Source organism: Chaetodon auriga, chromosome 3 (genome assembly GCF_051107435.1).
Source record: "Chaetodon auriga isolate fChaAug3 chromosome 3, fChaAug3.hap1, whole genome shotgun sequence".
Classification (NCBI taxonomy): Eukaryota; Metazoa; Chordata; class Actinopteri; order Chaetodontiformes; family Chaetodontidae; genus Chaetodon; species Chaetodon auriga.
In genome coordinates this window covers 19,653,707-19,680,938 of record NC_135076.1, presented here as the reverse complement: position 1 = coordinate 19,680,938, position 27,232 = coordinate 19,653,707, and the positions used below count along the sequence as shown (strand labels likewise).

The 27,232-nt window shown below is 40.4% G+C and overlaps 3 protein-coding genes across 6 annotated transcripts; 2 read left to right on the top strand and 1 right to left on the bottom strand.

Moving 5' to 3' along the window:
* Positions 1 to 932: 932 nt before the first annotated feature.
* Positions 933 to 7,109, top strand: LOC143314569 (serine/threonine-protein kinase NIM1). Of its 2 annotated transcripts, XM_076721633.1 has the most exons (4): positions 933 to 1,015; positions 2,885 to 3,187; positions 4,011 to 4,279; positions 5,550 to 7,109. In XM_076721633.1, the coding sequence occupies exons 1-4, from the start codon at positions 994 to 996 to the stop codon at positions 6,300 to 6,302; spliced, it is 1,347 nt and encodes a 448-aa protein (XP_076577748.1). In that variant the 5' UTR covers positions 933 to 993; the 3' UTR covers positions 6,303 to 7,109. The 2 variants fall into 2 exon arrangements, with proteins under 2 accessions (XP_076577748.1, XP_076577747.1); XM_076721632.1 differs by lacking the exon at positions 933 to 1,015 and having other exon boundaries at positions 1,191 to 3,187.
* Positions 7,110 to 11,181: 4,072 nt separating this feature from the next.
* Positions 11,182 to 14,672, bottom strand: ccl25b (chemokine (C-C motif) ligand 25b). 3 transcript variants are annotated; one of them, XM_076761790.1, is made up of 5 exons: positions 14,475 to 14,672; positions 13,965 to 14,054; positions 12,017 to 12,134; positions 11,709 to 11,829; positions 11,182 to 11,622 (listed from the first exon to the last, which is right to left on the bottom strand). In XM_076761790.1, exons 2-5 carry the CDS (start codon positions 14,026 to 14,028, stop codon positions 11,614 to 11,616), a joined length of 312 nt encoding a protein of 103 aa, XP_076617905.1. In that variant the 5' UTR covers positions 14,029 to 14,054; positions 14,475 to 14,672; the 3' UTR covers positions 11,182 to 11,613. The 3 variants fall into 3 exon arrangements, with proteins under 3 accessions (XP_076617905.1, XP_076617913.1, XP_076617921.1); XM_076761798.1 differs by having other exon boundaries at positions 13,965 to 14,051; positions 14,475 to 14,621; XM_076761806.1 differs by having other exon boundaries at positions 13,965 to 14,051; positions 14,483 to 14,534.
* Positions 14,673 to 18,642: 3,970 nt separating this feature from the next.
* On the top strand, positions 18,643 to 26,595 carry gclm (glutamate-cysteine ligase, modifier subunit). The gene is made up of 7 exons (XM_076727189.1): positions 18,643 to 19,016; positions 20,950 to 21,012; positions 22,721 to 22,805; positions 23,330 to 23,386; positions 23,488 to 23,690; positions 24,142 to 24,256; positions 24,863 to 26,595. Exons 1-7 carry the CDS (start codon positions 18,879 to 18,881, stop codon positions 25,030 to 25,032), a joined length of 831 nt encoding a protein of 276 aa, XP_076583304.1. The 5' UTR covers positions 18,643 to 18,878; the 3' UTR covers positions 25,033 to 26,595.
* Positions 26,596 to 27,232: the final 637 nt, after the last annotated feature.

Sequence of the window (27,232 nt, the reverse complement as noted above, 5' to 3'; positions counted from 1 at the left end):
TCGTGTTTCTCACCATCCAAAGAATATCCCTCCAATATTCACTCAGCTATTAGCTCTGTTGTGGTTTTCGCCAACTCCTGAGGAGAAAGCCAAATTTATTTAGCTAATGCTAACGCTAATAAGTTTAGTGTGTTCACCAGCTTTTTGCTGACTTTGTCCATCTGCTGTTTGGTATTGAGCAGTTACAGTGTTTTCGGTGAAAACAGCTGCCTTTTGTGGCTGGAAAATGTGGCTGCGGGGCATAAGACCAAAACAATGTGCTGAAAGATGCTAAAATACAGCACAGAGCTGAATGGAAGTGGAGACAATTCATTCATCACTACGAGCGACTCCTTTCACATACATGCAGTAATGTGATCCTTTGTTAATATAAAAGAATGATTTAAACAAAGTAAGTTAAATGTTTCACTATATTTCCAACCATTTAATTAAACTGCAAAATAAAAAGAAAGCAGGAAAGACCTGAACTGTTTGTAAATCCTATGATCTTATAGATTTTTGAGTGAAATGACCTCTTTACCTCTTATTTTCCATTTGTCCCTATCCTCCATCATCTTAATGTTTTTCTAGTGAATGTAAAGAACTCCCTGAATTCCCCTTATATCTATTTATATGTGTAATATATCAATAATCATTTTTAGACTTTCTTTTCAGTCGAGCTTGGTGTAGCTGTCTGACATAATAATTAATTTACTGGACAAATATTACAGTTTCACAGGCTTGCAACTAATTTACTATAGTCAATAAAACAATATCCAATAGCTTATGTGCATTATTTATCACCAGTTATTCAATATGAAAAGTAATGTGAGGTGTGATTAGTTTATTCTTTAAAAGTGTGTGTGCAGCATTTCCATTGTTTTGGTCAGTGTGAGATAACATAATGAGCGGTCCACTAATACACTCCCTTAATAGGATTGTGAGGAGCGACTTAGTCCTCTGAGGCTCCATTCAATTCAGTTACAGTCAGGTGTTCCAGCCCGAGGGACAGACATGAAGGACCCACAGCTCCCAGGTAAATCTGTCTGCTTTATGTACATTTCTAATATTTCTGTCTCTGCAGATCTGTTTGCAGAAAGTGCTGTATTTTTTAATTGGGTGAAAACTTTCTCATAAGACAGTTCATAAAGAGTTTATAAGCTGTAATTAATCGCTTCAAGTCATGAATAAACCCTTTTGTTGTGTTTGTCCTCCAGCATGACACACGCTTTGTCTCTTCAGCTCTTTAACTCATCTGTAAGATGGATTATTGTAAATCGGCTTTTTAACATCTATAATTGCAGACTTCATGCCTTATTAGAAAGTGAAAAACACATATTAGAATTAATTTATGGTTGAGCAATATTTACTCATTTACAGCCAATTGAAAAGGATGAACATCATCAGAATTTTTTCTTCACGACCTGGCAACCCAAAATTTCTTCCCGTTAATTGCTTGAAAACAATCTGTTAGGTATTAATAGAAAAAAGGCAGCAACAAAGTTGTAGAGAAAACAATCGTGCAGAGGTTATGAATGACTATTAATTAAATCTAAAATCCATTGAGAATTGAATGCAGTCCCACTTCTACCAAAGATAAAGCTGTTATTAAATTAGTTTTATTGGCAAGGTAATTTTACTTACACATTTATCATATTTCCTTGTAGGTAAATTCAAAGTGCTTTACATTCAAATGTGTACAGAAACAAGTAACACATATAGGATGCAATACAGTACAAGAAAATGAAGCAGTACCAAGAGAAAAGAGAAAAAAGTCTCATGCTATCCATTTCACATTGACTAGACCTACTAATACAGTATATAAAAGAAGCAAATAATCCTGGTCAAACTGTCTCGACCCACTAATACTGTGTCTAAAAGGAGCGAGTAATCCTGGCCACTTTCAGAGCTCAGCCTACTGTGGACTAAATTTAACCCACAATGACCGCGAGGAGGTTCAGCGTTATCTGTCATCTTTATTGACCATTGGCTACTTTATTTAAGTCAGTAACCCATTCTTCACATGCCCTGTCATTTGGAGGGGTTATATGTGCTCTGTAAGACACCCACACAGAGCTCAAGCCCTGACGGGTGAATGATTTGACATCTGACCCTGTGCTCACTGCTCTTTGTATAATGCTGAAACCTTAATAAACAGTTTCCTGTGAAAACAAAAGAATGAGGGTGTAAGCCTTACATACAAAAAAGTCAAAATACTTTCCTGTTTGCCAAAAAATGAACGCTATGGCCAGTTTTTAAAATAAATGTCCTGAGAATTGAGAACGGTGTGTACTGTGAATGAGACTCATGTTCCCAGAGAAGAAAAAGAAAAAAAAAAAAAAACAGGAAAGGTCGACACATCCTGCTTTTGTCCATCATTAAAAATGAAAAACATGTTGAAAACGATTCAACACAGTCCAAACATTTATCAGCATTTGCCTAGACCCTTAAAGCTGATAAAATACTAAACATAACGACGGCATATAGCAGCTCCCTGTACATCCTGACAATAGTCTGAACCAAAAAAGGATCCAACATTACCTGATATATTTAACTTAAAACCTGCACGATCAGTTCTTATTTGCCTCCATCTCATAACAGGCCCCCACAGCTTTTCAACTAAAGACAACTAAGATGCAGCTTAAGGTGGTTGTGAAAGAGGCCAGACATTGTACAACATGCAAGACAAAGTCAGTTAGCATGCAGGTCAATCTCATTACCAGTGTTATATACATAGAGCAGTCACACTACTGCTGCACACTGACTTCTGTTAGACTTCAGAGATGCAATGACAGGGTCCACATGCTCCATTTGAACAATGGTGCTGACTTACAAGCCTCCACGAAGAAACCAGCATCTCAAATTCATTCTTTTCCCTTAAAAGTTTCTTATCTTTCTTTTCAAGCCATCAAAACACACCTATGGCCAAAGCAGAAAGTGAGCAAAAAACCTAAGGAAGAGCCTCCAAAGGTTGAAAAGACAGCCAAGCCCCTGGCCTCTGCTGCCATTTGTGCCATCCCACAGCTGACCGAAGCGGAGAGAATGAGGCAGTCACCATTTGAGAGGGTCGTCTACGACATGGCCCACAACGAGAAGATCGTCAACGACCTGATGCTCGGTCGAAGAGTTGGCTTCTACGAACTGCGTGGAGAGATCGGGCAGGGAAATTTCTCTACGGTCAAGTTGGGCATCCACGCCTTGACGAAAGGTCAGGAATCATCAGTTATTTAGGATTTTTGTCCCATTCATTCATTCATTTCTCATGGTTTTCTTTAGTATCCAGTTGAGCCATTTCTCAGCCTTGTCAAACTATGCATTATGCAACTATGCAACAGCAAAAAATATTAAATTCAAAAAATGAAGAAATTGAAATAATACGCACGAAAAAAAAATCCATTTTACCTGCCTGTGCCTCTGTGAATATGACTCAATATCACTTAGTCTTTTTGAAAGTAAAGTCCAAAGAGTTCCCTTTCAGAAGAGACCAGGATCAGGACAGAACCGTTTTATTTTGGGTTTGTCTGCTGGACTTGCTTGGGGTGCTTGTTAATTGATGCTTGAATATTAGAATAATGAATATTTTACCCGAGCACATTCCCTCCTGTCCAGTCTGGGCGGCTGCACAGTTAGACTTTAGCAGACATATTGTCGTTGAATAATATTACGGGTTTGTGAATAATGTAGACTGATCCCCTGAATAAGCCTTTCTGATCACCCCAGATTTTCCCCACCCCCTGCAGTGCATTTATTTTCTGTTGAAAATTACACTTGTGTGTGTGTGTGTGTGCAGGTTGAACTGTTGGAGATTCTTGGTTCTTTGCCACATTTTTGTCATACCTTAAAATAATGCTGCAAGAATCTTCCAATTAAGTTAGATGCCAAAAATACATTCCTTCAGCCACAGCAGCCTTGTCCCTGTTCACTCGTGTGTTTAAATCTCTTAAGTATGGCTCGGCCTTTATTCTGACCTCTCACCTGGTTAGACCCTCTCTAAACTGACACCTAAGCCTTCCCCTCCTCTTCTGTCTCAGAGAGAGTGGCTGTCAAAATCATGGACAAACTGCGCCTGGATAAGAAGAGCCAGCCGTTGACTTCCTCAGAGATCAGCTGCATGGAGAAGCTGTGTCACCCCAACATCGTGCGACTTTACGAGGTGTTCGAGACCAGCAGGAAGATGTATCTGGTGATGGAGTACGGCAGTGGTGGAGACCTGTTCTCTCGAATCACCACCAGGGGGAAGCTGAATGACTTGGAAGCTAAGATGGTCTTTGCACAAGTCATCTCTGCTGTGAAACACATGGTGAGCTTCAGTGTCACTCTTAATCCTCACCATCAGTCTGCGCCTCACGGCCATGCCTTTTGAGGTGGTCATGGTTCATGGGATGGAGGTATCCAAAGTAAATAAGAGCTGAATTTGACTTAAAGTTTAATTGTTTTGAAGGCTCGATCTGTAAATGGTTTAACCATATTAATTTAAAGTGGATTTCTTTGCCTTTATTCAGAGCGGCCAGTAGATTTGACAGCAGGAAATGAGGGGAGATGACATGCAACAACAATTTCTCCGTCAGCCTTAAACCGGGGATGTTGTGATTATACGGTCAGCGTCCTAAAGCCCAAGACCCCAGAATGACCCACAACTGAGGGAAAAAAATCAATGTTGCCTGTTTTCCATCTGATTATAAGATTACTGCTGCAAACAAACATTTTACATCACTGAAAAACAAAACCAACTCAGATTTATTTGCCTTTAGGTTAATAATAATAATAGCAATAAGACATGCGGGAATCCTTTACTTAAGTGAAAATGCCAGTAAATTAATTATCTAAAGTAAACGTACTCTTGCTACAGAAAAATGTCCCTTGTGCCTGATATATTAGGGTTATCGTCAGACCACTCCAAAGAGTCACAAGGAAAATATGAGGGGGCAGGGGATGATTAATGGCGAAGGAAAGGAGAAAGTGTTAAGTTCTTTTGTTCTTGACTTTTCTCTACTTTTTGCATTAATTGTGAAATATTGGAAGACTTTCCGTCTTTGAGCCTCGAGCAATTGTTTAGGTGAAACCGTGTGAGAAGTTAAGAGGGGAAATCCCTCTTTCTTTGAACTGCTAACAACCCATAGACATCTGAAACATGTCAAGGGGCCCCAACTATACGCTGTGCTTTTTGTGAGGAGTCACAGGTCAAGAAGGCTGGAAACCACTGGTTTAACCTTTAACAATACATTTTATTTTACAAGCTTACACAATGTTTTCATAGAAAATCTTAATTATAACATTCAGATAAATGTAGTGGAGTTAAAAAGTAAAACATTTCCCTCAGAAATGCAGTAAGGTGGAAGTATAAAGTATTTCAAACTTGCACTTAAATACTTAACATGAGTATTGAGTTGACTCTCCTCCACTGATAATAATGCTAATAACAGTAATTGATTGAGTGCTATTTGTTTATGTGTGTAATATGGAGAAAGCGTTAAAGTCATTACTGTTAACAGTTTCTTTCCCTACAAAAACATAGAAAATGTCAAAGCTGAGCCCCTGCTGAGGATTTCCTATTTTTTGTGATATTTCAGCATGACAACAACATCGTCCACAGAGACCTAAAGGCGGAGAACATCTTCTACACCACCAGCTACTGCATCAAGGTTGGAGATTTCGGCTTCAGCACGCAGAGCAGCCCTAATGAGCTCCTCACTAACTTCTGTGGCTCACCGCCGTACGCCGCTCCTGAACTCTTTAAGGAAAAAGGTTACATCGGACGCTATTCAGACACCTGGGCTTTAGGTATTCTCTTGTACTTCATGGTGACAGGCACTATGCCCTTTTTTGGGGACAACATGGGAAGGCTGAAGCGCTGCATCCTTCAGGGGGCCTACAGCATCCCTCCTTATGTGCCCGATCTGTGTCAGCTGGTCATTAAGGGCATGCTGCGGCCTGTGCCCGCTGACCGCTCCTCTCTCACGCAGATTACTGACAGTGCTTGGATGACGGGGATTGAGTACCCTGCTCCGTACGTCTTGCTCTCCCTGTCCCCGGCCCACTTTGCCCAGGCCGACCTGGCTCTGTGTGAGGAGCAGCAGGAGGTGAAGGACTTGCTGTCAAATCTGGGCATTGAGACGGTGCATTTCCAAAACAATCCCTGCTTAGACTGTAGGAGCCCGCTGACGGGGACCTACCGGATCCTTCTGCATCGGGTCCAGAAGAGGAGGTCAGTGGAGGCTGTAGGTTACTCAGCGCTTTACCCTAATGAGTATGGGAGTCCGAAGAAGTGGGCTGTGGCATCTGTGGGCAAACACAATCCTTCGGCTGTCTGTGCTGTACTGTGAAGAGAAATATGTACACTGGTTTTAGTCATCCCTTACATATGTGCCCTTTTGCTCGCTTGAGGCTCCCTTAATCTGTCGGGTGTTATATTACATGTTGAGAATTTTTTTGTTGTGCAATACTGGACTGAAAAGGAAGACACATGGAAGTTGGACTCAAGGGCTCTTCTGTCCCACAGTGTAAGTCCATTCCCTCTTACAGACGAGGACACTTATCTTAAGTAATTAGTTATGGCTTTCTGTTCTAATTACGTCACCAACCACAAGCTTACTGACGCATAGCATTCATCAGTCACTGTATGACCAGTGGCATCGTCCAATCCCTCTCAGTCAGGGCATAATTCTTTTGAGCTAATCCCAGGTCACAGGTAATCCCAATAAGGGAGACACTGGGAACATGCTTGGTCCAACAGAAATGAAACATGAGACTATGGAGGAAAAAATAACGTCCTGGGAGATAATTAAGCCCACATGAGGCCAGAACAATAGAGAAAATCTAAAATCTGCAGCTGTCTCAAATGCTTTTAATGTGCTTTTTAAACTCGAAAACCGATGATGCCCCAAATGCCTTCATTTAATTTAGACATTTCTTCAAAATGTTTGTAAACTTTATGAGCATTTTGTGATTGTCACAAAAAGTCTGGAGGAGTGTTTTAAGTTTTGCACAATTTTAATCTCATTTTCTTTGTTAAGTGTTAAGTTAATGTGTGCTTATGTTTTAAGGCAATACTTTCATGAATGCTTCATGGATGCTGACCTGAACTTCATGCAACTCAGATTGATCAGAATAAAAGTGTTTTCAAACAGTGATTTCAAACAATTTCCTCTCAAATCTAATTTTTCCCTGCAGCAGGAGGATCCAGCCAAGGTTTTAACTGTTTACTAAGAGATTTCCACTGGGATTTTGAACGATTCCCTGCTTCCTTATAAGCCCTGAAGTTTACCAAAACTGTGACTCTTGAGACAGTTTGAAGGAGCTGATTTTGGAGCCCTCACTTGAACGTTCGGTAAAAGAGCTGATGATGAAATATGATCTGAATTTGTGACCCCTGCAGAATTCTGAAAGCTGTGAATGATTTCGATGAGGTGACACGTCATTCCGTATCAATCTGTGAAATCAAACTTCTCCTCTCAATGTTCCCTCAGTTCCACTTCACCTCTCCCCTGTGAATTACCCTCGAGGGTACAACAGTCTCTGGGAGCCAGACGTCACTCTTCACTTACTAACCGTCACCTTGCAGTTTAACGCCAATTCTTCCAGTATCTGCAGGCACCTACTGTTTTTCTGATCAGTTATTGGCACTATAAGCATTATACCTTCCAATGAAGTGTTGAACCCCTCGCCCGCAGCCTGTTCATACAGACCTGTGTACGCATTGTGCAGGCAGAGCTGACACAGGGAGAGATTATTAAGGTCCCTAAGTGCCAAGGACAAGACTTGACTTGCTGTTTATTTAGGAACCCTGTTCTTGCTCAATACCACTGGTGTGAAAAACCTTGCTATCATTTGCACCTGAGGACTGTTTCAACCACGTTCTCATCCTTTAAACTGAGCAGGGATGTAGTGAGTGATGTTCACTGCGACAGTGAAAAGAAAATTAAGCGACCAGCAGCGTCTGGCTGCAGGTCCTGTTTCAAAACCGCTTTCAGACGGGAGCTGATGCATCGAAGGAAAAAAAAAAAGTTCTTATAATTTGACTGGATAAAAGTATTGTGTCTAATGATTGTTTTCATGAGATTGATTTCAATAACTGCTGCGGCATTCATGCTGACAGACAACGAACATCCAATTTTAAACAGATTAAAAAGTGAGTCTTCACCATTAAACAAAAACCTCTGAGCGACATTAAAATCAATGCAGTCTGATCTGAATTAAGGATTTTAAAATCCTGTTTTGGTTTCAGGCTTAAAGTATTTGGCCAACAGCAAGCTTCTGTCAATGATTGATAAATCTGATTGACATGTCATGTTTAGTCACCTTTGACCACTTCAAAGCAAATTATTTACTCTGGTTTAAAACTGAAAAGTGATAAGAAAATTAGGTTCTTAGGTTAGATTAAATTAGGATAGAGAAAAACAGTTTCTCCTCGGCTTTGTTTTCATATTTCTATGAACTAACTTCTCTCTTTATCTTAACCTTTCCTTATCCTCTGGGATTATCATGAGGAGCTCAGGCATCAACCATAAAAGCAAGTCAGCATTTATTTCGAAAAGTATTTGGCAGCAAAAGAGAAGCCTTGAGCTCTGGATGTCAAATCTCTTCAACTCATAAAACACGGTTGAGATGGTTGCGAAAGAGTAGCCAGTCCCTTATATAGACAATTTCCTTTTCAACTGAATGAGAGCACAGAAAGACTGGGAGGCCATTTTAAAGAAAACTGCAAATATGAAAAGGGATTAGAGGTTTCTTAGAATATCTTAAATTAAAAAGGACGTGCTTGTATCACATGTTCCCCAATCCTTGAATCAGAACACACACAGATAAAAGATGCTGCAAATAGTTTCACTTTTACCCAAAACCATCTAGTAGAGTAAGATGAATGTGTCGATTTCAGTTTGATACCAGCAGGAGCTGAACTTCTAACTTTGGTCCATTATTTACATCAGTTGATGCGTGACCAGTCGCTTTATTCGAAATCATTTGCAGTCAGTAGCCGGTGATAATAAAACTGTTTGTGTAATGTTTCAGCGACGGGCAAGAAACGAAGCATTAATGTCTTCAAGCTGAACGTTGCTGGAGCGAGATCGAACACGCCTCAGTCATTAGCGCACACGTAGCAAACTGTAAACCTGCATCAGTTTTCAGGCATGCAGCAGAGCAAATGCAGGTGAAGCCCTGTTTCAACAAAGTCGTGTCAAAAACTTTCACCAACGGAGCCAGAGATGAGAGGGAGAGAAGCTGCTCAGGGCCTCAGTCAACGGCTGTAGTTTAGCATCTTTTCCACATTAACTGGGTTGTTGTTTTCACACCACTGACCTGAATCAAAAAGAGGGTCAGCTGCGAGAGTCTAGCCATTGATTAGTGCTTTGTTCATGCTTCATGGTGTGATAAACAAGGGCAACTGCAGCTCCGCTCTGTCAACACCTGCACTTTATGTTTTCTATCATGGTCTGGCGTCTTCTTCTGGACCATGTCTACTGTGTGAGAGACCTGAACTTGGCCCAGCTTTGCTGTTGATTACTTTAACACTAAAGCATGTAGTAACCGGACCCCCTGATTTAAGGGAGGAATGCAGCAGAACTGACTCATTTCACGCTGCCAGACAAAATAACGTCTTACCTGCAGCCAGCAACAGTTAAACTTCTAAAAATATGGGGACAAACATCAAATTTTAAAGTGTTGGGAAGGAAATTAGTCACGTCTACTCGGTCTCCAGATGTGCACAGTCTGGAGACATTGCATGAAATGAAACTGGAATGGAGACCATCATGTAAGGGGACACTGGTCAGCATGTTGATGTCCAACCCATGAATGCTCAATTATCATTCCTACATTATTTCAAGGTGAATACAATGTCTTCCACGCCGTCGGAACTGGTAACCAGATCCGAGGTCACAATTTCTAAATCCTAAATATAGGTCCAAATTGTGATTGTGTATTTTGGGTAATAAGCTTACCTGGCAAATTGACAGTGTTGTCTGTGTCCTAAATCCATCCTACATACTCATTCTGAGCAGCGTTTGAGTGTGTTCACACTGGAAAAGTGAAAAAATAAAGTGCACTCAAAAATTAAACATGCATGCTAAAAAGCCTCTTGACTTTTAAATGTGTTGTTGATGTACACCATGGTCCCACAATGCCATGCACAAAGGAAACAGAGGAGCTGTTTGCAGCTGGAGGAAATTAAAACTGACTGCGTATGATGGCGAATTAACTCCAGAAATACATCACAACACATATGAAAAGTCTTTGGAAACACATTTTGTGATCTGCTCATGAAGCTTAAATGGCAGTAGCTTCAAAGTTGCAGGTTGATTGTTGATGTGGTCTTGCATCATTTTCCAGAATGGTAAGCATGTTGATTTTGTTGTTTATTAACTGCAAAAACAATATTTTGAGAATATGTAGTTGTATATATAGTTGAGAGACAAACAGGAAATAGAGAGATGAGTGGATGATGAGTATCAAAGCTCCCCACCTGGACTGGAATCACTGTGGTTTAGACAGTACACGTTTGCCACGTGATGCATTTTTCTCAACAAAGTTGTGTCATCGTATTGCTGCAAACTAACTGATATGCAGGTTTTCCAGAATAGGAATGCTGGTTGGTTTCTTGGGGCTGCCACTGACAGCATGCTGTGTCTGATGTTCTTGATAGGGCCTGAGAGCCAACAGGAGTCCAACAGCAAATTGTTGCCCAAATTAGTTAAATTTTTTACAAGCATGTTTGAAAACAGACACTGAAACTTTTGAATATATTTTTGCCAAGAATGAGGACTGAGGATTTTTTGCTTAAATAATAAGCGCATTGTGAAGGGAACACTTCACAGCCAGTCTGAACAGGACGAATGATTACAGCAAACAAAACGTGTCTCAATGAGGCCACCTGACAGGTAAGACGGACTTGTAAAGTTATGAATTTATCCCTTAATCTAGCCTTGTTAAACTGGATGCCTGAGAACCTCAACAGATCGTTTACCATAAACATTATCATCGAGCTAATGAAAACCAACTCTGCAGACCAACTTTCCCAAGAGCCAATTTTTAAAGTGTTGACGGATGGCTCATGTTGTCAATTACTGGATCAAGTCGATGCCAGTTTAAGACTTTAAGAGTGGGAGATTATTGGACTAAAGAATGCCTGGTTTGTTTCATGGATATCCAGTGAAAGTGAGGAATGATGCAACCTCCCTCCTTCAAAATCAGCCATGGGATCATGAGTTTGGGTTGTACTGCTTCTTTATTTGATACACGAAGAAACAAAGCACAGTTACAATGTTGATATAAAAATATGGAAATCTGTCATATAGAAAAGCTTATCCCCAAAGTGGCTTGTACATATACATCACACACTCTGCAAGTACATTTCAAAGCTGCCAATTAGTGGCTCATTCCTAGCAGGTGCTACATATCACAGAACAGTGAACAGTATAATAGCAATGGCTTTTATAAATGAATGTTACTAGAATGGCTATAACATCGAGGGTATGGTTTGTTTCTTTATAGTGAAATGTGTACATTTACATTCTCTGTCAGCAACAGGAAATGCCAACCCTTCCATAACATAATCCATCTGGTGACAGGTGATATATGAAGCATGACACGGAGATGAACCACCTTTCCTCTCTCCCATTCCTCTCTTGTTTTTCTCCTTTAGGTCGTCTACAAAGAGAAGTGTTTTACACACTGAGTGTCTCTGTAAGGCATTAAAGTGCACTGCTGTGAGAGTATGCTGCGTAACTTTTTACCTGATTCTTCTTTGCCGTTCTCATGTTCACAGTCTCAACCAGAAGCTGGACCCAGTGGTCTTCTGGATTGGCGCAGACAGTCCGCTGTTTTGCTTTTGAAGGCCTCTTCTTCATCAGAAACCTATGCACATCAACGTTATCAAGATTACTGTACAATTTTTAGGAGTAATCAATGACACCAGGGTGTACATTTCTCAGCTTGAACCGATTACTTTCTTAGTAAGCAGTTTGTTTCCCATTAGTCATTGCTAATCTATTGTAGCGGGAAGTTTCAACAATGTAGGACCACAGAATGGGCCAACACTCACACAACGGCTCTGATGTTGCAATCACCATCTGTTTCCTGCATCCTGTAGCTTTGAACGTTTCTCTTTATATTTTCTCTCATCTCTCTGATATAGCCAAGGCAGCAGTTACCATACGAGCCTGAAGAGAGAGAGAGAGGGAGGGAGGGAGAGATACGTTGACTGTGGGTTAGAGACAGAGAGGGAAACTGCTCCACTTGAAAACGTCTCCCTTGCGGAGAAATTAAGCAATCACTCAATTTGTACTCTTGTGTTCGTGAGAGAACAATATAACTCAATTTTAACATTTGGCAGAGGCTGTCTCTTTATTGGGCTTTTTGTACGTGTGTGTCTTTGTTTATTGTCAATTAACTATAAAGGTTATGAACTAAATGGGCCAAAGTGATCTCTATCTACTCCTGATGTTATCAAGTAAAACATAAATAACCATGGTCTCATTAATCACTATTAATTAAATTGCATGTCGAGAAGTTATTATTTTGGTGATTTCTATGATTGTGAACAAGATAAGTTCACATAAATATGAAGAGCTCATATTGATTGACGCATAATGAATGCTTTGGTTATATTTATTGTCAGCAGTCGAATCTGAAAGATGAACTGTAATGTTTGGCAGAGGTGTTTATCGCAGCATATCCTGCCACACATTTCACAGTATAACTTGCCCATAACCTGCCATTGTCAGAAGGTTATCTTATCGTCAGGGCCCCAGCTACTGTGTGACTGAGGAAGCTCAGGTCATGTCCTTGGTGGGGTTTTTTTTCCGGGAATTTGAGGGGGTGGTTAACGCAACATGGGGATTTGTTTACAGCCTATTGACGCTTTTTCAAAAAACAGTACATGGTGGGTATTTTACAGGCAGATCTCACTTATATTTGATCACTTGTAGGCTAATGGACGAAGGATTCAGTTTTATTCCATCAGACTTTAGTTCCTCTGAAACAGCATTTAGACTAATTATTAACTGAGCAAATACATCATGAAATCTCTAAACAACTTTACTTTCTGATGTTTTGTCAGAAACATGCAGTACTTCCTAAATAGTTTATTTTGCATATTTCTTCCTGAGCTTTTCTTTTCTTTTTGAAAATGTAAAGAGTTAAGTTTTTCATACTGTGCCCTCTCCTTCAACATAACGTCTCATCATCGAACTCTAAACTCCTCGCAGGAAATCTGCATGTGACCCCTTCCCTTTGATGCACTTCATTAAGTTACCTCTTCTACATTATGATGCTGCTTTTCGAAGAATGAAAAATATTTGGCACTGCTGAGAAGCTCGTGAGCTATAAGGTGAGTGAGGTGTGGTAAGGCAGCAATGACCGAAAAAGTAGAAATCAGCTGCTATATGAGGGTGTTGTAAACGGCAGCTTAAGACTCTTCTTCTTTCACAAATTCAACTGATGTATCAGCATCTCAGAAACAGGATATTGATGTAAGAAACTGGCAGTTTTACTCCAAAGTCATCAATCTCAAATTTCCCACTTGTTCTGTTTTTTGCTGACGAGGACATTTTTATGAAATCAGCTATTTTGCTAAACTTAATTGAACCTGTCACATGATTACCACATCAAAGTGGACTATAATAGCAAGCCTAGACAGATTAGACTTTGGTATGAAGTGTTGTGGTGAATGTTTTTCAGCTAAATAATTCCCCTCGTTGAAAGAGAAGATTTAGAAACAATATAATAGGAATGCAGATTATGAAATACAGCTGCAGCCACAGTTCTACCAAACTTGGTCAAAGCGAGACTCCATATATCCCCCACAGTCTAGGTTTCACCTTTAGGTTCATGTGTAGGCTTTAGCTTGCAAAGTAAAATGCTAAAACAGTTACCTGTGCAATACTGAGCTACTGCTTTAAAAAAAAATAAAACACTGTTAAATCTGTGTGCAATTTGATTACAGATTGCAATATCGTAGTTCTGGTGTTGAGCAAATCCGCTCCACTTACCCTGTGCCAGACTCAGGTACATGCAGGTGAGGAAGAGGAGGAAGAAAAGAGCTTGGAACTTCATGGCTGTTGTTCTCGTTGTGTGGCCTGCTGCACAGAAACAGATTAAATCAAAGAGCAGAGCAACACAGAAAACTGGAGGCAGAGTCTCCCACTCCCCCCCTGCCTTGTAAAATTTGGATGTTGATGTAATATTTTCCATCACAAACGCCTCCATCTGAGCTCTTGTGAAAGAAAAAGGTTGTGTGTTTGACCCCTGATTAAAAATGTTTAAATCCTTGTCTGGCTTCCAGCTGAGTGCAGCTGTTTCATCTCTGAGTTCTGAGTGATTTTTTTTGTTGTTTTTTCCAGAAACCAGCTGAGTTTGTGGTAAATAATGGCTGGACTCCCTCTCTGATATCTCATTAAGCTTTACTTGGAAGACACGATGATATTTTTGCAAAATCAGGATTATAAAAGCACCAGAACAACACGAGGGGATTGTTCCATAAGCATGCAGAGAAAACGTACCTGCTCACATTCAGTATTTCACAAGACGTCCTGGGAGAAAAGCCTTTTGTCCTGTGCAGCTCGTGGTGGCTTTCTGCTCTTAAAGCGCACACATGAAATCTGCCCTCCCCTGACATAAATCCTGTCCTTTACCGCTCCTCCTCCGACATGTCAACACTCAGTTTTACATCTGCACCGTACAAGTGAAATTTGATCACTGAATTCCTCAGGCAAAGTCACACACACACACACACACACACACACACACACGCACACGCACACACACACAAACACACACACATGCATATGCACGCACACACACACCTACACACACACCCACACAAACACACACACATACATACATCAACACCTCTGCTGCTCCGTAGAAGGCTGATTTCACATTTTTGGTTGTCTTCCAGAACATCAGACACTAATTACAAACATTTCAATATTCTTCAACTCTTAATCTCTGTTAGGTAAGTGTTTTATCTGTCTCATATATATACACCATGATGCCTTTAGGGATGATATGGTGCCAAGCCAGCACTTAACCCAATAAAAACAGAAGGTGATAACAGAAAACCTGCCTATAGACACAATGTCTGAAAGGAAACATATTAAAATGGGTTTTTTCATCGCTTTGATCACACATTCAGACACAAAGAGTATTAATGGTAGCAAAGGATTTACATTGTGGTTAGGAAATGGACATGGTCATGTCTGGCTGAGACAACATGGAGTGAAATGATCATACAACACTGCAATGATGTCATTTAAAAGTTCCATTCTTGAATTCTATCACATTTCCTCACTTCAAATTCCTCACACAACGCAGATCTAATCTGGCGGCACTAAACCTTTTCAGATGTATGACAACAAGGTCGGTTCACTGTGTGTCTGTTAAGTATCATTTACACCTAATGAACAGGATCAGTGCAGGATTGTTTATCTCTCTACAGCTGCAACCATTTCACAGCCCTGCGCTGCTTCAAATTATTTTCCTGAAGAACGCTGAATCTATCATGATATGTACTTCATGGTTCATGTTGTGCCTTTTATTGACACTGTTCCATATGCAGTCTGTGTCTATGGGAAATTCTAGGTCGCTCATTTTCCTCCACCACTGCAACCAAAGTCAAACCTGCACATTTGATTCCTGTGGAGCTGAATTGATTTCATGAATAATGAACATTCAATATGTGATAATGAGTTGATATAAGAGAGAAAGTGTATGCGGGGGCGTCAGTAGGCCCACATATGTGTGAGGAATGTTAATGTCATTCAACACCATATGTGACTGATTGTGCGTTGTGCAACGTGTGTGCAAACATCTAAGTATATTTGTGTTATAGTGGCTGAACTGGCAGCAGAAGGGGATGCTGGGAGCAAACTTAATCCCAGTCATGGGAATTCATGTAAAAGATACTTCAGACCAGCCCCAAGCAGAGACAGAGTGGTAAATATAAAACGGAGAAACTCAATATTCTGCTCTTTAAAAGGTTTAGTGGATGCACAACTCTTCCTAGTGCCTTCCAAATACAGCATGTTTCCAGGGGTGGAATGCAACTAAGTGCATTTTTAAAGTACTTGTACTGTACATGAGTATTTGCACTTTATGCAACAAAACTTTGTACTTCTATTCCAGTACATCTCAATGACAAATATTGTACTTCTTACTTAATGTCATTTGTCTAATGGCTTTAGTTACTAGTTACAATTTTCCGTACCCTTCCTGTCCAGTGAAAACCATGACTGTCCAAATTTGGTGATCTTGAATGTCTCTGGTAAAACTGACAGATTAAGTGTTCCTTTACGGGAAATGAGGAAATCCCCCTGTTTCTTAAGATGCATTAACTATTTAAAAATCCTCACGGATTAGGCTGAAAATACATTCTTGCAATGATGAAAACCGGGCTGTTTTTCTGAGCTCATGAAAAGCTGACATGTTAGAGATACGTGGTCCACACAGGACAGCGATGCTATAGACAAGTGAATCAAATAAAGATGATTGTTCATTCTAAGATGATATGTGATGATAGAGTCGTATCAGGAAGTCTTTGGAAATTTGCCCCTACGAGGAGATTTTGTAATCTAAGACATCTGCCTTGATCAACAGCCAGACAATTCCCACCCGTGGAGTCCAGACACTGGTGGTGGTGGTGGCTGATGACTCTGCTGAGACTGATGCGCTGATTAAGCTGATTAATATGTGATGAATGAGCAGTGATGGAGAGGTGGAAGAGCGAGCATAACAGCAGCATGAACATACTAAGGCAGAGAGAATCATCTTTAAAAAGAAAGCAAGAGCTCACAAAGAAAGTGTGTCGCTGTGTCGGTGGAGACATGACACCATGTTATCTGACAGCCCAAGACAATGACAGCAAGTCATGACATAGAGAGTGTGCATGCGTGGGAAGAGTGAATGCAGGAAGGCATGAGACATAAACTACAGGCCTCGGCATGCAAAAAGAATAATACAGACTGAACTTTCACTAGAGCTTCATTAGTTAAAATTAGCTCAGTCTTAAACATCTGCAGCAGTGAAATGCAACATGCAAATTAATGCAGCAGAAACATCAGATATAAAAGTAACACGCTGACAGGGAGCATTTCTCCACATGAGTACTTTTACTTTTGATACTTAAAATACATTTTGTTACTTATATAGAAACTTACTTATATCAGAAAAGGATCTGAAATCGTTGTCCATCACTCTCTCTCTCTCTCTCTCTCTCTGTGTGTGTGTGTGTGTGGGGGGGGGGGGTTACTGACAAGTGGTAACATAGTGGTGCTTATAATGAAAGTGAAAGCATTTTTAAGAAAAAAAATCACAAAAATACTGCGTTCTCCTCACTTTCCTTACAATTTGACTAAAAACAAAACAAAACAGTAACGTGCATTATATCAGATGACAACAGTATATAGACTGGCCTCTTGTACATAAGATAAGATTAAATTAAACTTTATTGATCCCACACAGGGGAAATTAAGTTGTTACAGCCAGCATGTATTAAAAAGCATATAAGGTAAATAAGGTAAAGCCATAACGAGGTCACAGCAAGTTGACAACAAAAAAACTGTCCAAATAATCTCACTGTGTCCTGTGCCAATGGATTTCCATTCACCACAGTTATCCCTAGACCTGGGGGTGGGGGGTCACGAGGGGGGCAAGATATGTGGATGTTTTATAGGCTCCAGCATTAAACACATGATTATCAAAGATCTCACTCTTCGACCATGGACATTAATGTTCTGCTCAGCCTCCAATCTTCCAGGGTAACTTTCTAGAAGAGTTTGGAACGTGGCGGTAGAGATTTCCTGCCATTAGTGTGGTCCAGCAGTAAGGCCCCCGTTCCAGTTCCTCCCAAAAGTGTTGACCTGGCTTTGTTCAAGGGGGAGTAGTCATGCTGAAAAAGGAAAGAGCCTTTCCTACAAGAAAAGAAAAGAAAGAAAAGAAAAGAAAAGAAAAGAAAAGAAAAGAAAAGAAAAGAAAAGAAAAGACAAGACAAGAAAAGAAAAGAATAGAAACGACATTGCACATCATCGAGTTAGTTAGTTAGTTAACTGACAATCTACATAATCTACTAATTACACAATACCCACACAAACGTGCATGTAGACAAAAAAAGGATTCACATCCTTTACTTAAGTAAATGTATTAGTACCAAAGTGCAAAAATACTCCCTTACAAGTACAAACAAAACTACAAGAAAATGAGAGGCAGCAACTTTTACTTAAAAGTAAAAGTACTCATCATGCAGAATGGCCCCTCTCAGTGTCATATCATTTTATGTTAGAAAACTAGATTATAACCAAAGATGACATTAGCAGCAATTTAATTTTAATCTGCAAAGTAGTAACTACAGCCTTGAAATAAATGTCGTGCAATAAAAGGTTGAATGTTGTTCCCAGTATAAAGTAGCAGAAAATGTCAATATTCAAGTAAAGTACAAGTGCCCCCAAATTGTACATAAGCATAGTACCTGAGTAAAGACATTCAATCATAATTATACGCAGGGTCATCGTTACTTGAGAAAATAATTAGAAACACTACACCACCATCTAGCGGCCAGAACTGGAACTGTTCCCGATTCAAATCCAAATCCATTCCATGGATCCAGTTGCGTGTTGCGGATCAATCCGGTTTCCTCCTTGTAATCCTGACCACGTTTTACGGACAGTCACAGACACCTCTGTGTGGGCGTGACCGACCGGCTTCCTCCATAACAGCCACTAAGCAACTACCAAGGCAGCAGTCAACACTGAGTGCAAGTCATCCTGACAACATAATTTACATTTGCGTGGGCTGTACTATTGTTTGCTCGCTAGCTCTTAGCCAGCAGTCACAGCAGTAGCAGTGAACAGTTGCTCGCTATCACGATTCGTCACTGGTTAGCAACTTGTTAGCTCGCTAGCGAAATCCACATGGATCCTCAAAACAGCAACATGAGCACTGAGGCGAAGACGTTGCTGAACCACGCTAAGACTCTCCGGCTCTACAGCGGGAATTTAGTCAACCGAAGTCGCATGAAAAAGAAGTGTCCGTGCTGCCCCAGTGAAGAGGTAAGACAACGCAAAACCTGCCTAATTTAAAACGGCGTCAGTATTCTTTACCACCTCAGTTGGTTGTGTGCTGCGTGTGTGACAGTGTAGCTCGTTAGCTTAGCTTGTAACCTAACGTTCGGCTAACGTTACCTGGCTAAATATTTAACTAGCTAACAATACCAGTGTCAGTTAACGGACAATAAGGCGTGTGTAACGTTATATTAGCAGTCATTAAAGAGAGAAATAAGACGGGGGATATGTTTTTTAAAAAATGTAAAAGTGCCACAGAACTGTATTTGAGCTTAACTGCACTAACGTTAACTAGCTTAAACTTTAAGTCTATTAACGTTATGTCTGGTTTGTGCAATGGAGGCATGCAATAACTAACTTTATGATCCAGCCTAAGGTGAGCAGTTGATGAATGAACGTTGCTCTCACAAAACAACACACTATAAATGTTATCCTTAAACAGATCAAGATATTAACAGGTGATGTACACCTGCCGCAGGTGCAACACTGAAACAGTGTTTGTTTTTCATTTTAACACTTAGAAGGTAGTTGTGACAATACCAGCGAGCCTGAACTCAAAATGTAGACAACATGTAGACTGATAGATTGATATTTCTCAGAGTAATCGAGTTGTTGTTTAGTCTATGAAATGTCAGGAAGTGGTTTTTAAAATGTCAAACACAAGCCTAAAATTGATGTCCTCAAATCGCTGTCAATAATCTAAAACCCAAGGATAGTCAGTTTAAAATGATGTAACACAGGAGACAGCGACAAGTCATCACAATAACGAAGATGTAACTAGTAAATGTTGCAGTTTACTCAATAAATGGCTTAGGCAGTAAATCAATGGAAGACAATTAATTCTCTGTCATTTGACCAATTATTAATGCACCACATGTGCGCAGCTATTAAAAGGTGTGGCAGTCATTGAGGGTTTGTTCAAACTTGTTTTTGTATTATGTGCTTTACACACTGTTGTCAATCATTGTTTCCCCATTAGGCAGAGTTTGAACTTAGAGTGGTGTATGTTGTGCCTGTCATACCTTAGTTGATCTTATAATTGCTGTGATTAAAGCCAAATGTCACCACAGTTATGAATAACATTTAGATACAGGATATGTATGACTTCAGCTTGACTGAGCTATCTGAGATTTTTGGCTTATCACACACATGTCTGTGTTGGCACATAGTGAATCCTATTCTATATACACAGCTGACATATCACAGAGCTAATCTCTTTCAGGAGTCTGCAGTCACTTTTCATATTTGTCATATAGGAGTTACATAACTTCAGTATAATAAAATGGGTTCACAGCAACATTTAAGTTGTAATTATGACTTGGCATTTAATAGTACTGAAAAGAAAACAAATATGGATGCGTCACATTGACTCTGTAGTTCAAGGTATCTGAACCTGATTTTAATGAACATTACGCTCTACCATCCATACCATATGGCAGCAGCAGGGTGGAGCCTCAGGAGCCTCATGCGATCTCTCTACTTGTCTGTCCCTCTCTCTGCACGGCTCCACATCTCCAGGTTTTGGCTTGTTTGATGTTTTCTGCTGCCTTCAACACTCAGATTTCTCACTCATCCATAAACGTCTTCCATTGATGCAGCTGGCCTCCACGCCCCATGCTTATCCCTTTGAATATAGTTATGTTTTAAAATAAGGCTTTCATCAGAAGTTAAATTTGACTTGCCTCCTCTCTGTGTCCCACGCTTTGAGCCGGTTTTGAAATTTGTCCTGATTTCATTGTTTCTAACACACTTTGACCCGTGAGTTGGCGGAGCAGCATATCACAGCTGTCCAGATGTTGATGTTGAGTCTGCTGAAAATAATAAACTGTTCAGCTTCAGCTGAGCTTCAGCAATTTTTGCTAAAATATGTATGTTTCACAGATGTAAATTTAACTTTATGGTCTTGTATTTGATTTTTCAGCTTCGAGAGTGCATTCAGGCCACACTGAGCGACTGGTTCTCCACCACACAACCGCCATCCAAGGTGGGGAGACATTTACAGTTTTCTATATACTGTTTTCATGTGCTGTTGGGTTCTGTCAATGTGAGAGTATAGTAGTTCACCTAATTCAGGCTCTCCTATACTAGTTTTGCATGTTTTGATAACACTGAGAAATGAGTGTATAGTATATGGATTCATTGTCAGTTCTGGTCAGACCTGCAGTATGTGAATGAGTTGCACCATAATGTGCTACTATAGTGTCAGGCAGCAGGATTCCAGTGTTTGGGAAAATGAAATAATAAAAGGAAACATCAAAGGATGCATCCAGGCATACTGAAAAGAAGCTGTCATGATGAATGTTCATGCAGTGCTGGCTGCCAAAGGCGCCATTCCAAATGTGCATCTGTCTGTTGGGATGGGGGGGAGGATGGGGGCAGCGGGCCCGGAAAGTTTTCTCTTGAGGTTTTGTTCATTAACTGTGACAGTATTTCTAAAAAGTAGTAGTAATTGTAAAATCTGTTTTGGTCAAAATAACATGTCAGACTGAAATGGAACTTTGAAAGGCTGTAGGATCCAACATAGTCGGCCAACATTGCTGCTGAACACACCCTTGCTCTGGCTGTTTTGCAGGGCTCAGCTAATCTGCTTCAGCTCTTATCGCCACACCCACTGGACTCAAATGGGGATGGGGGAGGTTTGACAGAGTTCAACTAAGGGTTCTTAAATATTTGAAAAACGCAAAGCACATTAGAAACATCCCCTGCAGGGAAATGTCAAGGATGGGATGATTGAGTCATGGGTTTTAGTTCTCTTCTGAGGTTGTGCTTGGTGTGCATTTGCTGCCAGAAAAACAAGTTTTTTTTAATTCTGTGTAACGTGTTCATGCCCTTCACCTCATTAAGCACAATGTGGTACATTTGTCATTTATTATCAAATCTTATTCACAAAGAAAATAAATTCAGTTTAATTAACCACCAAACACAGTGAATGAGTCAGTTTTGAGGAGATTCCCCTCATGACAGATCAGTCTGAAAATATTTTTTCCCCTCTCTGTGCAGGGAAAAGAAAAGATATTAATAACCTCGTACAACCACAAAAATAATCAGACCAGCACTTACTCTTTATATTTTCATTTGCGTTTTGCCTGAATGAAATGGTGAAAATGCAGCAAACCACTTTATATACAGCATTTGAGCAAATCAAACTTTATTAAGGCCCAACTTACGATCTCGTCATTTTACACTTATGTGCTCTCTGACATTATAAATTCAGAATTCTAGTCGTGGTGATGCAGTAAGCATTTCTACCAATAGCATTACACTGTTTTGCTTATCAGTTGCCTTTAATGTGCCAAGATACGCAGCAAGGGCTGGCAAAATCAGGGAAGAAGACTCCATGTTTACCTGGTCATAAATTCACATTTGTTGGACCTCTAGGATACATACAGTGCTTTTTGGTGAGTAACACTGAATGTAAACATAACTTTTGTTTGTTTACAAGAAACCTCCAAAGGGAAACTTTAATTAAGGCTTCAACTGCAAAATCCATCAGTGATGCAGCCTGTGAGAAAAAAAAAACTCTCTTCTCCCTTCGTATCGTACCTTAAACTCTAAGCTGTACGTCCTGTCATGACTGTAATGACCAGAAGCCATCATTTTACCAGACCGATGAAGCCAGCAATTTTTAATATTTCAATTCTGAAAAGTACAAGTTGCCATAGTCTCTAAATAATACTTTTCTTCTCATGCAGGACTTTCCAGACACACTGGACTGCTTTGTTTCCCAGGAAACAGACGCTATCACACCTGAAGAGAGGGAGGAGCTGAAAGTCTCGGGTCAGTACTGCAAGAAGAACGTTGAATCTGTAGAGTACCACGTTCATTAACTTTCCATTGACTTTGTTCTGGGTTTGTGGATTTAAGCAGTAATCCCGTTCCTTAAGGTTTGTGTAAACACACACACAAAAAAGTTTCCTTAATCAGGTGGAAGCATAAGAGAAATTTGATAAACGCAGAGGGAGACACTTTTTTTTAATGTGGGAAAACCTTGTTTGTTTATGTTAATGCACAATACGCATTAAAAAAAATGATTTATCAACCTTAGTGTCACAGTGGAATGTGACTGGTGATCAGCTGCATGTCAGCACAGGAGCTGCTTCTTAGCAGCCGTTCTCTTGTTTACAGTGCAATGTGGTGCCTTATTGTACATTTTGTGCAAGCATGCCAGCACACACATTCTAGTCCAAGCATGTCAGGTCAGCCATGTTAAGGACAACGATCAAGTTATTTGTAAAGAAAATCCCTGACATGATGGCTGACCCAAGTGGGACGACGTGTTCATAGTTACCTTGTTTTCACAGTCAAGCTGTTCCTGTGCGAGTCGGGGCCGTCGTCCATCAGGGATGCAGTGGAGATGGGTGAGCTTTAAATCTCCTCAGCAACATTTTCACGTACAGTACAAATTACACACAATAGATATGAATCTTTCTAATCTGCCTTGTTTGTCTATCATGCCCAGCCTGCCAGACGCTGGCAGTGTCCCAGCTTGATTCTGTTATCATAGCGCCACCTGGGCCCCTGGAGGGTGACGGTCAAACACTGGCTCACCTTCAACCAGCCTGGGAGGAGCTGGAGGCTCTGGTCAGGAGCCAGCAGATTGCTGCCATTGGCACTTCTGACCTGGACAAAGACCTCCTGGAGCAGCTCTACAACTGGGCTCAGGTGAGTGGGAATCTTGTGTTTGTTGTATGCTTGTGTCGTCTTTAAACTGGGCAGACACTGTGCATTTTTCTCATACTACACATGTTCAGTTTTATTCATTGACAATTCAGTTACAGTTTATTCAAACAGACAGCTGCATCCTTAACAGTGTTGACTAAACGAGAGAATGGCAGCGTTACTTTTTGAAAAGTAACTGAAACGATTGGTCAAAGTAGTTTGCGATTTGTTTTCTTTGGATCGACTGATAATTAAACGACTAATCGCTGCAGCTCTGCTCCTCTCAGTGTTTGCCCAGGTTTGGAGGCAGCAGAGATGTTGACTTTTGATAATAACTGCAAGCAGGAATGTGTTTTTCTGTCATGATCTTTGGCCTGCATACCGCTGACAGACCTGGCAGCTCTCTGTGTGCCATATCCTGCCATCATTGATCACGTACCCTCTCTTGTACCAGGTGAAGCCCAGCAGTAACCAGGTCAACCTGGCCTCCTGCTGTGTGATGCCTCCTGATCTCACAGCCTTCGCTAAGGAGTTTGACATCCAGCTGCTCACACACAACGATCCCAAAGGTGAAATGAATTTAATAATGAATTAAAAAGGAATGCAGGTGTCCCGAATCAAGTGTTCTCAGTGCTGAGTCAAGTATTGAACAAACGCCACGAAAAGACCAAAACGAAAAATTTATCAACTAATTACTATCTCAGCTTCCTCTGTGTTACAGACCTCCACAGCAGTGAGGTGTACTGGGTGACATGTTTCTTCATTATGAGCAATGTGTTTGTTTTGAGTCAGTCGCCCATATGCCATGCAACTCCATGCTAATGCACTGTTTTCTCCTGTTTGAGTAACGTTTGCTCCAAACCAGAGTGTCCAGATGTTTTAGGAGTTTTTTTTTTTTTTTTAATTAAACCATGTATTTGTGATAGTTTTTAATGGATGGGCTTGAGACTGAGGAAAGTATTGAGAGACAGACTGACCTGCTGTTGAGTTTTGGTCTTTTTGTGTAATTTATTGATAATAAGATAATGATAGACAAATGCCAGAACAGCCTATTCATTATCAGTCAATTGACGAATTGTATTTGCGTGGTAAGCTGCTCAGTCCACTCGTACCTGGTGATTTTCATTCCTGAGTTGTAAACACTTCCTGTCTTGGCCTCATGTTTCCATCCACAGAGCTGATGTCAACAGCCACCTTCCAGGAGGCGATGCAGGAGGGAATGCAGGACCTGAACACCGCTGACTGGAGGCTGGAGTGGGTCCTGCGCTACTCCATCATTGTCAAGAGCAGGGGCATCATCAAGGCCAAGGGCTACCTTGTCAGTGCGAGGAAGGCGAGCCCCTAGCATGCAACACTACAGAAGAAGACACATGGATGAAGCCATTTTCCTCCTTTTTCACTTGCTCTCTCTCTCTCTCTCTCTCTCTCTCTCTCTCTCTCTCTCTCTCTCTCTCTCTCTCTCTCTCTCTCACACACACACACACTCAAATACACACACTACATGCAAAGTAACAGCTCTGAATAATGGATGCTGCCAATCACCATGAGTCTTGAGGTCATTGTTTTATCTCACAGATAAAGTTGCATCATGATCATTTTTGATTTCTTCAGTTTAACAGATGCAGGTATCCATTACCATCATCTCAGTGAGATCAAAAGCAGGAGATGAACATGCAAGATCAGTTTCAGTGTCAGTTTGGAGACAATAGACTGTGAAAGTGAAAGTTTCACAGATAGTGGCTCTCACTGTGACCCGTGCATTGACAGATCAGCCTTTATCTACACAGTAGAGGCTGCTTTAATGGTGGAAAATGTAATTACCTAAACTTTGATCCAAGGTGAAAGTTCCTTAACTTTGTTCTGAATTGAAGTGCCTCTCATCTTTAGCTCCTATCCTCATTCCTGCTCTGTCTCCAGTGTCTCCGTGTGAATCGAGCTTTAAATATATCAGTCTGAATGAAAAGATTATGAGTGGGTAAAGCAAAAGAAAAAGAGAACTATTGGTTTTTTAGTGCAGAATGATAACATTTTAAAGGGTAAATGGGGGGAAAAAACTAAAGCAAGTCTGACCATGTAATTAGATTTTTTCCCGATGTATATAATACCAGTTGCATTCCTCAGCTGAGTTAAAAAAAATGCACAAATTCAAATCCAGCTACGTACAAGATGTGTATTTTATGATGCTCACTAAATTTGACTTTAACTGGTAATGCAGATAAGTACTGTATGCGAGTATTAAATAACTTTGTTTTATCATGTATCTTTTCTAACCATGCGCTATTTTCGACCAGTCATTGAAATGTTTGCCCGCCCTATGCCACGAGATTCATTCAAGGATTGAGAGTGCAGCATTTTGAGATATTATGACATGCATAGAAGACTTATGTCCTCTCTGTGCATTGTTGTTGTAGCACTGTAGCAAGATGTGAAGATTTGTTAAGGTGGAGTGAGTCATTCTGGAGAAAGGTTGTTGATACTACCACCCTCTGTCTTCACAGTGGGATCGCGCGTTAGCGTGCCAGATTTACCGTCTCCCTTCCCCTTGTCCTTGTCCTGTGCAGGAGCATGGACACCACCTGTTGCGGATTGGCAGGAATAGTGTCGTGTGTCTCAGTCCGGGCCACTTAGTGTCCCATTTCCAGAGCCAGGGTCGTGGACAAAAACTTTTTTTTTTCAGTGCACACACAGAATGGATAACTGGTGCACCGTGAGGAGGTATTCACTGAAATCAACTATCTCCAGACAGACTCTCTCCACCTTATTCAAGAATCATGCCTGTTTTTCCTGACAGGATCCAGTAGATCTCATGAAGACAAATTATCCGTTGTACTGTAAACATATTTAATGTCATATTTCTGTATATCAAGGATTGGCTTTATTAAAATTAAGAAAAATGTTTGTACCGTCATCAATGGTGTGAGATATTTAAAAGATGGGATAAACTATAAACTTGGGTTAGTGTACATGTTTAATAATGCAATCAAGATTTTAATGACAAAAAAAAAAAAAAAAAAGTCATACGGGAAAGAAGGACAAAGGACATTTCACCCGACTCTTGCATTTGATGTTTAGCAAAATTTGACGTGATTATCCAAAGCTCCATAGATTTCACTCCACTAGATTTATTTGACAGCTATTGTTACTTGTTATTTTACCAATGATTATGTTATATAAAGCATTTGATCACCTTGTACAAGATGGTGCAGTGACATAGATTAAAGGTACTATAAGTGAGGAATGCTCCACTGCATGCAGCTGGGGCTCTTTTTTGTCTTTCTTGCCTCTGCCCCTCAGAAAACCTGAGACTACCACTCATTAAAATGTTACTTGCACAGTAAGAATTCAGCATTAATAGTCTTAGAAAACAATGTATAGTGTTCCAACTTTTACTTTTGATACTTTACGTAAGTAAATGAAATAAATAAATGACCTGGAAATTCTTCCACCATTGACCCCTTTGCTGAAAAAAGTATAAGAAGTAAACAGGGAGAAGAAACTAACAAACGCGGGTCACGGCTCTGCGATCGTCTGCTCGGCCTGTATCT